This window comes from Athene noctua, chromosome 16 (assembly GCF_965140245.1).
Source record: "Athene noctua chromosome 16, bAthNoc1.hap1.1, whole genome shotgun sequence".
NCBI lineage: Eukaryota > Metazoa > Chordata > Aves > Strigiformes > Strigidae > Athene > Athene noctua.
Genome location: NC_134052.1, coordinates 16,040,012 through 16,051,875, shown reverse-complemented (window position 1 = coordinate 16,051,875; position 11,864 = coordinate 16,040,012). Strand labels below are relative to the sequence as shown.

The window sequence follows — 11,864 nt, the reverse complement described above, 5'->3', positions numbered from 1 at the left end:
TCGCTCCGGAGGTGGCTGCAAACCCAGCAAGGAGAACGCCCTGTAGAATCGCCGCTTTAGCAGCCACAGATATTTTCTCCCTTTGCACAGATCCTCTGCCCCGAATCCACAAACCAAAACCCAGCAGCTGGGCGCCCCCGTAGCCCCGTTTCTAGCCGGCCCCCACCCCCTGTGCCACGGCTAACCCCCACGAGGGGTAAAGCACAGCGAGGCTGAGCCGCAGCCTGCGGCACGGGAAGATTTTGGAGCCAGCGAGGGACACGGGGTGTCCCGGCCCGCGGGGCCATGCCCCGCTGCTCGCCAGCCCTTGCTTAACGGCCCCGCAGCCTCGTGTGACCCGGGGCAGCCGCAGCGACGTGCTCGGCGGCCAGTCCTCCCCGCTCGCTCCCCCTCTGGCAGCCCCAGCGCCGCTGGCCGCGTGGCTACAGGCTCCCCACGCACGGCCATCGGCATTGTGCTCCCTAATCGCTGCCGACAGGGACCTAAAATGGATGTTTTTCAGCCCAGTCGGGCTGGTCAGCCCTGGCCGGAGCGATGCTGAGGGGCCAGAGCTGCTCTGCTCACTGCCAGCAAGCAAAGGGGGGGGGGGGGGGGCAAGCCACATTTCCCCCAGCCCCCAGATGGGTTATCGCGGGGCCAAGGGGCATTGACCGCCTGGCACCCACCACGAGGGCAACCTTGGGTGCTCAAACATCCCCCCAGTCCTGCCCAGAGCATCCTGCCTGCAGGCAGGGAAGGGGCCGGGTGGGCTCCGATTGCACCAGCAGTGGGTGTGGGACAGGCTGAGACTGGTGACAGGTCCTGGTGACAAGGGCAGCTGCAGAGAGCAGTGGTGCCACACCGCTTCCCCCCACCCTGACCTGCAGTCACCCCAAAATTACCCCACACAAATGCTGCTGCACCTCCAAAGCAGCTCCTTTTGCTCTCAATCATTTCTCGCTCTTTTAAGCCATGCCGGTGCCAAGGATCATTTTGCCAACCCCCAGGTTCGTGGCACCACGCACGTCTCTGGCCGCAGAATGAGCCACGTGAGCGCCCGCGGCCCCCAGCTCTCCTTAGCTTGGCCCCTGCAGATGTGATGGAGATGAAAATTCAGCAGGAGCTTGGGGTGGGGAGCCCGGGTCACCTCACGCACGTGCTGCCCCGCTGCGGGCGAGGGGCAGGTGACCGCCCGGCCCTGCCAGCAGCCAAAAAGCTTTTAACATGAGCAGAGAGAGAGGTTGGTGTCAGTCACCAGGAGAAATGTTTCACTGCGGATTTGCTCCCTGAAGACCTGCTATTTCATATGCAGAGAGGGCTGCTGAACGCCACGGAGACGCTTCACGTACTTGATAGCTGATATAAAGGTACCCAGGCACCACCATCCCCGGCTCTGCCGCTCCTCGGGGACCGGGAGGGCGCGTGCTGGGGTAGGGCTGCACGTGGCAGAGCCGCGGCCAGGCAGCAGGATGAGAGTGGGGGGATAAACCACCACGACCACCAGGCCAGTGGCGGAGCCGAGCCCTCGTTGGGCAAACACCAACCTCCCCCTCCGGGATGGATTTAACCTCAGAGGTGAGACGCTGCTTTGCCGTCGGCTTCGCTCTCCCTCGCTTTGCCACACGGTAGGAACATTTTCAAGAGCCTCCTCTCCACTCTGGCGCTGCGTTTCACAGCTAAAGCGCTAATTCAGTGCAAAACGTTAAGTCCGTATTTCTTTTATGATCTCTCGAGCTTCTCAAGCAGCAGCCGCTTACACAGTCCTGGGCCACGGCGAGGCACCGGCTGCTGGAGCTGGAGGGAGCAGAGCTGGGCCCGTCCTGCGGGTACAGGACATTCAGCTGCTTCATCCCCGCAGTGATGAACGGCTCCAGCTTTACCCCGTGTCAGGCTCCGGCAAAGCAGAGGATGAACAGCTAAAGCTGCGCTGAGCCCACACACTCCATCTCGCCGGGAGATGACTCAGACGAGGCTCTTCGTGTGGGTGGAGGTGACGATGAAACGCGAGGCCACGAAAAGCCGGCACGCTGGTGAGCGGGGGCTCTGCCAGGTGGGAGGGCGGACCCTCCTCATCCTCCTCCGTCCCCCCTCTCGGCTGCAGGACAGTCACGGGCGTCCTCGGCCCGGGGACAGCCCAGCCCCGCTGCTCTGCCGCACAGCAGATAAGGCTGTGGATGGCACCGAGTTGGCACTTACTAAATATCTTTTATCCCTACAGCTCTCCAGCAGCAGGAGCAGTGCAGCCCCCACGGGTGTGGGATGGCCACGGCCACCCCATCCTTCCTCCCCCAGAAACCCCCCCAGTCCCGCCTGGGGGACCCGGGGGATGGAGCAGGGCGAGCACCACCACCCAAACCACCTGATTCCAACCAAGGCTTCAGAAAAGAAAGACGGCCAAGTCAGAAAGCCAAAAATATATTTTTTGCCATCTACCATCTGCCTCAAACACACATGGGTGGAGCCGCGCAGGGGGCCCACGCCCCACGCACACTCCACACCTGCCTCTCCCCCACAGCCGGGACCGCACGTGGCAGAGGCAGCGGCTTCGCCCAGAGCCACTTCAGGTCAGTCCCAGTTCCACAAACAAAAGCCACTTCTCTTCCCCAGCGCGTTTCCTGGCAGAGCTGACGGCTGCGCGCCTCTGGGGACCCAGCACTTGTGAAGACACGCGGGGAGGCAAGTGGCAAGGGAGGGAATTAAGACCTTATTTCCTCTGCCAGAGATGTGATCTTTAAACAAGCTTCTCAGCCAACAACTTTAATTTTTTCTTTTTCCTTTTTTTTTTTTTTTTTTACAGGTTTTGCAAGGGAATCTTGTTCTCCAGAATTGCATCCGCCTCCAACCCCACTTAGAGCTGCCAAAGCCTGCGCTTCCCCCGGGACCAGCGGCGATGGATGAGCTGACACGGGCCATGACTTCACCCTCCCTGTCCCGCCACCCGAGCTGGGGGCTGTCAGCATTCCCAGAGTGACACCCCCCCCCCCCCCCCCCTACACTGGCCCCCTCCAGACTGACGACCCAGACCACTGCAAGGCAGGGCCGCAGCCGCTGCCCCAGCGCCAGGGCTGGATGAGGCCCGGGGGGAGATGAGCATCCCTGGGAGCAGCAGCAAAGCCCGACCCAGGCACACTGCTCCGAGCCCTAACTCTGCTCCCTCTGCGTGGATTCAGCCCCACAGTTGCTCCTGGTTTAACCTGGGCAGAGAAAGATGCTCCTTCCTCCTCTGGAAAGCCGCTGGAAATCAGCGAGGGGCACTAAACCAGCTGCGCAGGGGTCACCTCCCCTCTTCCACAAACGCAACCAGGTCCTTATCTTACCATGAGCCTAAATTCCTCCTTGAAACACAGAAATGCCCCAGTACCAGCCCTGTGTTTGGGGAACAATGTTCCCAAACCCACCACAGCCTTCAGTGGTGAGAAATAAAAGCCTCTGCCTTGCTCATACTGTGGGGGTTTGCAGCCCCCCCTCCCTACTGGAAGCTGCTGTGGGAACAACCAGGTTGGGCTGATTTATTGATTTATTGGCCACCAGCCCTGAGGGGTGGAAAGGAGCGTGAACCAAGTGCTAAATCACAGGACCCAGCTCTGCCCACTGGTACCAACAGTGCTGCTCGCCGGGTCCCAGCGGGACGAACGCTGGAGCCTCGGAGCCACTTTCACGTCCCGTGTCCCTGGGGAGGGCGGACACCCGGCTCCCTGGGCGTGCTGCGGGTGTTAGCCCAGCCGTGCTCCCCGCTAGCCACAGCACCGAGCTGGGACTGACTGCAGGTGACAACCAGGGGACAAGGCAGCAGTGTGACCCCTTGGGATGTTTTCCTGCAATAAACGGGGTGCACACTGGCTGCTCGGATGAGCCTGCCAGCGGGGGCTGTCTCATGGGATCTGGGACACGCCAGCCTGCCTTGAACTTATGCTCAAGGACGTCTGCCTTGCAAAGTGCAGCACAGCACGAGGATATCCAAAGGGGCTTTTGATGAGCTTCCAGCAAGATAAAGGAGCTCCCATGACCCCGCTCCATCTTCCTGAGCTAGATCATCGGTAAACCGACTGCTGCTGCAGCCTGCAGCTCAGACAAGCTCTCACCTCTCGCATCCTGCACACGTGTCAGAGCACTTAAATTAATATCACCCCTGGAGAAAGCAGGGTCTGTCTGTCCTAGGGCTCCCCTTCGACCTGTGCGGGCTGTCCAACCACCAAACACTCAGCAGGGGAGGGAAGGAGAACTGGCAAAGTCTCCCTTTCCCTTCCCCGAGGAAATCCCAAGCGCTCAGCCCCACACGGAGCAGATCCCAGGGCTGGCACAGGAAGATTTTTGCCCCAAACCAGCCTCCAAACCCAAAAAATTCTTGGCCTGTTGTAGACAAACAGCTGGCCCAAACTCCAGCAGGTCCAGGTTGTGGGGTCCCTCCTGGGGTGCCCTTAGTGGGTGTAATGAGCTGGAGATAATTGCTGCCTCGGGGACACAATTAACTCCTTCCCGGCTTGGTCCAGATGGGGCTTTTGCATCCCAGGAGAGCAGTTTCCCCCCACCAGGTTCCTCAGAAAACTTACGCCCCTCTTCCTTCTCAAAGCGAGCCTTCTGAATCACAGCCTGATGAGCAAAGTGAGCTCAGTGATGTGTGGTGATGATTTAGGTCCGGGATATATCGGGAATATCTAATTTATTTCAGGTGTATGAGGCACCAGTGAAATTGGGAGCCAGCAGTGAGTAAATCAGTCACAGCTTTGCGATAACGGGGTCTGAAGCAGCTCGGGGCAGCCAGCTGATGGGCAGCCCTGCTCTGAAACTCCCTCTCCACGGGGCCAGGCAAACGCACGCGAGGTGTGTGGGTGCCACCCCGGGATGTGGGGACACTGCCTGGAGCCCTGGAGGAGACCGTGACCTTGGGAGAATTTTATGACAGAGCTGCCAGCAGCAGGCACAGTGACACAACCTCTGTCCAGCAGAAAGGTCCGAGTTGACGAGCCCCGTTCCCCAGGACAGGGATCACCCTGAACCAGGCACTGCCCGAAGAGCTGCTCCGCACCCGCCTCTGCCCGACACCCGCAGCAGAGGAAGAACCAGGCACAAGGTCCATCGTCCTCCCTCATCCCCGCGGTGGTTTCTTTTGCAGCAAATGACTGTTTCAGAAATGCAGGGGACATGAAATATGAAGACAGAAATTGCCAGCGACTTTTAATTTGGGTTCTGCCAATTTCTCTGTTCCAGCTATTGATTTTCCATAAAGATGAATCCCCGCTCCCTGCTCCCTCTGACAGGCACTATCTGGGTGTCTTGCTTACCCCGACAGTGGAAATATATGTTTTATTAAGTGTCAGAGCTCACTAATGAGAAGAGGGAGGAAAATCAATTGTCTGCTTATATCTTGATCTCAAAGACAGGACTAACAAGTTCTTTATTTCGATGCTGTGGGCAGGAGGACGGGGCAGAATGATGAACGTGGGAGACAACGGCTGTCAGCTGCTACAGAGACAGCTCAGCTGATGAGAGAGGGGGGAAAAGGGGGTACATGGTGTTTGAATGCTTCAAACGCATTTGTATTTGTATTAATCCAAAGACATTCATAGAAGGTTGTACACTCCTACAGTCGAACTGATCCCCGACGCAGAGCTGCTGAAAACAGTAAAATTTCAGCTGCAGGCTCTAAGCAGGTTTATGCTCATAGTCCTAAAATCAAGGCAGTGGCTTGGCCAGCTGTCCAGGACAGGGGCAGCCAAAGGGACTCCATTTCTCCATGCTACATTTGGGATGAAATTTAGCATTTCTGGCGCTGAGAAGCACAAGCAAGCTCAGTGCAAACGTCTCCACACAACTCCAGCAACAGGCCCCGTTTCAAACACACACACCACGCTGAGCTCCGCTGACACCCTAACCCTGCCAAAACGAGGAGCAAAACTTGCTATAGCCCAGGACTTCACCTTTGCTGCACGAGAAGCTCAGCTGCTGCACTCAGCTCAGGCTGTGCAATACTTTCATCTTCTTCCTCCACCTTTTTCGGGTCAGTTCTGGGGTGCAGGAACACCCTGAAGAGCTTAGACCTCGCCCGCTCGAAGGCAGACGCGGTCTCTGCTGAGAGCTAGTAAACACAACGACGTCTTCAGAAATCGTGGGACGGGAGGGTGCTGAGGGAAACGGCCACGAAGTGCAAGCCTGGTGTAAAACTCCTCCTGGGCATCTGGCCCAGGCCATGGCTGAACAGGAGGTGAGGTCAGCTGGACTAAGGCTCCTCTTACGGCCTTAAGCCCTCAGACCACCAAGGCAGAGGGAAAAGCCAGGTCTAGTTCCTGGCACACACAGCCCAAACGACAGGCTTGGGATCTGTGACATGAGCATGAACATTCATTTCCTGCAGAAACCTGGCGTTATTACCAAATACTGATCTCTGCTAGCCCTCCCCCCCAGGCAAGGCTATCAATCAACCTTCTTTCACTCATATTTGTTATCTTCCTTGTCTGTTAGAGAATCATACCTGACAATTGTATAGTTAATCTCTTGGCAGCTGTGAAATGAAATGGTAAGCTCCGGCTGCCTTGAGAAGATGCATTGATTTCTTAAAATGACAGATTGCCTCCTCCCTTGATGTTCAAGCAGAAGCTCAGGGCTGGTGTTACAGATCTTGCCTATCATTCAATTAAAAAGGCTTAGCAGAGATGCGCCAGCTAAGCGTACAAGACAGCATTAAGGCTAAGCCCTGACCCAAAGATTTAATCGCAGGGACTATGAAGGCACCTTCAGACGCAGACGCCTGTCCGGTTTGCTGATGCACACACCGGTATCGAGCACCAGACGAGCCAGTCTCCTCTCCATGATTAAACAGCTGACCGGCCAGTCCTGCAGCAAAGCAGAGCAGGAAAATCCCTTCTTACCCAAAACGAAGTTTAATGCGTTTAATGAAGCAGTTTATATCCTGTTTCAACGCATCTCTTTAATACGGATTATGTGTTTAAGTTAACAAAACGCCTGACACTTTGTGAAACAGCCTCAGTCTCGCTGTGGAGAACAAAGCACTGGCGTATGTCTGGCCTCAGATGTAAAGACTGAAATATTCACCTTCAAAAAGCGAAAATATCCCTGCCCCACAGCATGCCATAAAGCCCAGTAGATCCCATTAGTACCCCAGGACCACCTATGCTTTCCTGGGCGAATATTCACATCCGCAAAGCAGCAAAGAGCAGAGCTGAAGCCTGTCTGTGGGCACCCCAGACCTGCCCAGGCTGGGCTCCGAGCTGCTCCCAGGCAGAGCAGCAGCGGGGTGCTGGCGATGCTCAGGAATCCAGGGCAGGGTCACTCACAATCCCCCTCCCAGAAATGCTACACAGGGTGACTCAAAACCCCGGCGAGGTGGAGTGAGAAACAAGGCAGCCGTGTGTCGGCGCGGCCACCTCGCAGGGTGCAGGGTGCCGCTACCGTGACCGGGGAGGGAGCCAGTTTTTCTGCTCAGTGCTGTGCTGGCGGCACCTTGCTCTGAGCTAACATTTACCATTTTCTGGCTGTCCTGCCTTAGCTCCTTCAGCTCTGTCTGCAGGGACCCTTGACTCGAAGCCACGGCCTCGCAGTTCACCGCTGAGGTCTGGGCTCTGCAGAGAGAACCAAGTTTTAAACCAGCCCACAGTGAAGCAGCTCAGTTAGGCAGCCTTGGAGCCACACATAAAACACCGAAACTGCTGCCTAGCTCCGTGGAGCAGAGATGAGACATGCTGAAGGAGCAATGGGAACGTCTCGCACAGGGAAGCAAAGCTTTGGAAATCGTATTTTGGATGCCCCAATGATTGCAAACCTCAGATCATGGTCCTTTCAGTTTAGCACTCCTGCAGCCCTGTCGTAACAGCAAGGGCACCCGATGGGAGTGAAACAAAACGTGCCTGTGGAGCAGGAAGCACAGAGCCCTCGGCCCCTCTGCTCTGCTCCTCCGGGCCCTCCGGTACGACGGGAAATTGCCCCAGCAGAGCGCTGGGCTGGGGTCAGAGCTGCTCCCACCTCGCAGTGCCCGACGCCCAACCCAGGGATCGCACTGACCCTCACCCTGGTCCCGGCGCCGGGAGACGCATCACCCTGCGATCACAGCAGCCAGACGTTGTGTGCCCGCTTGCTGTGGGCGACCTGAGTCACAGCTTTCGGAATAAAACCAGATGCCTGCTAATTCAGCGGGCAGAGGAGAGCCCAGTCACACTCCTCTCCCCGCACATGGGGCCAACTCCCCTTGGGCTGGGCGGGTGTCACCGAACCCGTAGGGACCCAAGGTACCACATTTCCCCAGGGACTGGAAGGTGAAGGGGGGGGGGCTGAGGTACAGATTACTGAGATTTATGGAGGCGAAGGTACAAATGATTTAGGGGCTTACAGTCCCGTAGACAGCTGGGGTATGTCCCCACAAACCACGGCTGCCAAGAGCAAAAAGCATCACGGTGAAAAGCAGGGGCTTGGGGGAGAGTTGGTGGGTGCCGGGGGCTCAGCCCCGCCAGCCGGGGCACAATTGGGTGATGGAAACCGACCGCAAGGAGCGGGAACAGCACCCGCGTCCGCACGAGATGCCGAAGCCTCGGCCTTGGGAGGTTTCCCTGCGGCTCCCCGGGCCTGCGCTGTGGTGGGGGCAGGCAGGCCCCGGTCCCAGCACAGGCCCCGGTCCCAGCACAGGCCCCGGTCCCAGCACAGGCCCCGGTCCCAGCACAGGCCGCAGTTCCCAGCACAGGCCTCGGCCCAGGCCCCGGCCCCGCACGCCACAATGCGTCGCCATGGCAACCGCCGGGGCCTGCGCGGCTGCGTGCGGCCGGGCCGGGCCGCAGGTGAAACCCCGCAGGGGTCGGGGCTCGGCGGGGCTGGGTAAGTCCGGCTTGGGCCTCCCCGGGCTTGGCCCTTGCCGGAGAGGCCGGAGCTTGTCCCCGAGGCGGGGCAGCGCCAGGAGGCTGCAGCCGCGGGGTGCGGGGCTGGGGTTGAGCTGCGGGGATAGCGTTGGGGTCTCCGTCTCCCATGGGTGCCCCCTCCCGCCCCCGGCCTGGGGGAGCCCAGGGCCACGCAGCCCTGCCTGTGGCGACTGCAGCCTCCCAGGCTGCAAACGCAGCGGCGCTACTGGGAAAACAGCCGTTTCTGGCAAGAACGGGAAAAAAAAAAGAGATATAAAAACAGAAAGGGAAAACAAGCACAATCACAGCTCTGTCTGTGGGCAAACAGACTGCTTGAGCGAGCCAAACTGCTCTGAACGCGGAGCAATGTAACCTGGTGCATGTGCTGTCCCTGTTGCACTCCATACGGGGATGCCAGAAACTGGCGCTGCTTTGGTTTAGGTTTGGGTTGTGGGTTGTTTTTTTTTTTTTTTTTCCTGTGGAAAGAAAAAAAGTGAAAAGGAAATACAGATTGTTTTTTTAAGTTGACAGCTCTCTTGGAAATAAAGTTGCTGCGAATGAGTGAATTTTAGTATAAATTGTAGTGCAGCTAGGGGCCAGACATCTGAAAGGTTTACAAACACTTGCAATTCTCTACGAGGAAGTATTATTAGTTTGGTAAAGCATTTAGGGAAAACGAGGCCAAGAAAAATTGCTTTGTCAACTAGATATCACCATCTAGCTTCTACAAGACATGTAAGAATTAAAATATCTCAGTTAGAGACTACAAGAATTTAAATATAACCAGAAAATGGCACAGAACGAGGAAAGTTACCTGTTGCTAGAAGGTATCATCGCAGCCTGACTGGGGTCACAAAAATCTTAATTTCAGAACTCCATATTTATTTCAAGTGTGTCCAGCTTGATTTGAGAGCCACATTCTCAGTGTCAAGCTAGGTTCTCGTTACAGTATCACCGATGACAGGGCCACAGGCGTTTATTTAGCTAATGTCTGTTTATGCTACATAGGCTGTGTGAGCTGCGGGTACTTCAGCTAAAACACGACAGAGAAACACCTTCCATCTTGGCTCAGCAGGCACCGCCAGGCAGAGCACGGCTTTGCCGGTAAGCTAGGACTAAGAGAAGATACAGCCTCGCGTAGGACCACTCCTGAAACACCTTAACAGCGACCCGTTTCCTGGTCACAGGTGCTTTACATGTGTTTCATTCTCTTACCGTACCTTGTGTATAGATTAACAATATTCTACAAGAAAATGAGTAGATATTATGGACCGAAGTGATGATGTAAACTAAAACTAAAGGAAGGGAAAGCAATACATTGCTGAAAAAGCTGTCAGGTTATGACTGTCGATCCACTGATGAAGGCAGAGGTACAAGGAAAAACGCAAGCGCTCCTCTTGAAAGCTGTTGTGAGGTGGCACTCGGCGTACTGCACGGCTCTGCCTGCTGCGTGCCACCTTGCTTGGGGGCAGAGGGTTAATTTGAATCACCAAGGTGATTATGTAGCTGTAGGAATTGGCTTAGAAGATGGGTCTCAAACCTCAACAGCCTGGCAGAGTACAAAGGGAAAAAAAATAAGACATCTCCAGAGATGTAGAAGAATGGAAAGAAATTGCTTACAGGAGTACAAAGGCATCTAATTAGAATGAAACAAGATAATAAGATAGGGAGAAATTTTGGCAGAGTGTATCAGAGAATAGTTCCTGACAGTGAATCTATTAAGCAGAGGTAGAATCTCTCAAGGGGGGGGGGGGTGGGTAGCAGGAGACCAGTTGGTTGTAATATATAAAAGCAGACTATACAAACCAGTAGAAACCATACAACAATAAAGGAAAATTCCTCTGGAATTACACCCATAGTCTAGCAGTTCTTTCCCATCTACAAATTTATAAGCTAAGCTTTATAATTAAGAGAGAAGAGTCACAGCCATGATTATACTCCCTCACAGCTGCTTTTCCTTTGGTTCTTAATGTTATTATTGCTGCTTTCTGACACAGCACCCGAGCTTTGGAATTATGGCTGCGAAGCTAAATGAATTTGAAACCAGTTCGGAGAGCACAGTGCGCAGCGCAGAACAAGGCAGCGCCAGCTGGGAGCAGTACTTGGAAAGGAGAAGCCTTGTTCTGCAGTTCCTGCACTCCCACCTGAGCTTCCACTACCTCCAGCATCACCAGATCAAAGTTGAGCTCCTGAAGAAATGTTACTTTTACTTGGAGATTGAGCCCAAATGCGTGAACGTGAGAGACAACCACATGACGTATTGCACCAGCATCTTGCAACTGATAGACCCCTGCAGACTCCAGCGGGTGAAGAAGGTGGGAAGAAACCAGATTCAAATCAAGCTGTCACTTTTAACCGAGCTGTTACAACTGCTGGAACAAGGGCGGGAGGAGCTGAGCAGTTACGTAGAGACCCATGACGCGACAACTTTCCTCTCCCAGTGGGACGTGATTATGCAGAAACTGTCCAAGCTCTCCGAGTTGATGGAAAATCTTCTTTCCTTGGAAGTGCCAGGACAGATCTATGTCAAGCACCGTTTGGTGTCATGTGTGGATCTTAGACATACTGAACTCAACGTTAGGATTTCTCTCCAGGCAAAGATGCCACTGATTTTTGATCGAAATGAATCATTTGCACACGAGAACTGGGCCAAGCTGAAGTGGTTTACTGAAAATCAAGAGGCAGTCCTGGAACCGTGTGAACTGCTCGTGAAGTTGCTGACAAATGGGAGCAAGACAGAAATGGGATACGGTATGGTTCAGACAGTCACCTCTGACACATGTGTAGTCCACAACCTGAAGCCTGGCAGATGTTACGAATTCACAGTTAGAAGATCAGACACTCAATTGCTTGTCTTCGAAAATTGGCACGACAGCATGATACTGAAGACAAAAACTAATGGTGTTGATCAGATGGACAGCGGCGCTTGTGCACTAGAAGGGTGAGGTGGCACGCGAGAACATTTTTCTCACTTTATCCACTTGAAAAAAGATGAATGAGAAAAATTAAAGGCAAACCCGACTTTCAAACATTTTGCATAAAACT

General features: G+C 55.1%; 1 protein-coding gene across 1 annotated transcript; it reads left to right on the top strand.

Moving 5' to 3' along the window:
- Positions 1-1,936: 1,936 nt before the first annotated feature.
- Positions 1,937-11,764, top strand: FNDC11 (fibronectin type III domain containing 11). Its single transcript, XM_074920610.1, has 2 exons — positions 1,937-2,029; positions 10,817-11,764. The coding sequence occupies exons 1-2, from the start codon at positions 1,937-1,939 to the stop codon at positions 11,762-11,764; spliced, it is 1,041 nt and encodes a 346-aa protein (XP_074776711.1).
- Positions 11,765-11,864: the final 100 nt, after the last annotated feature.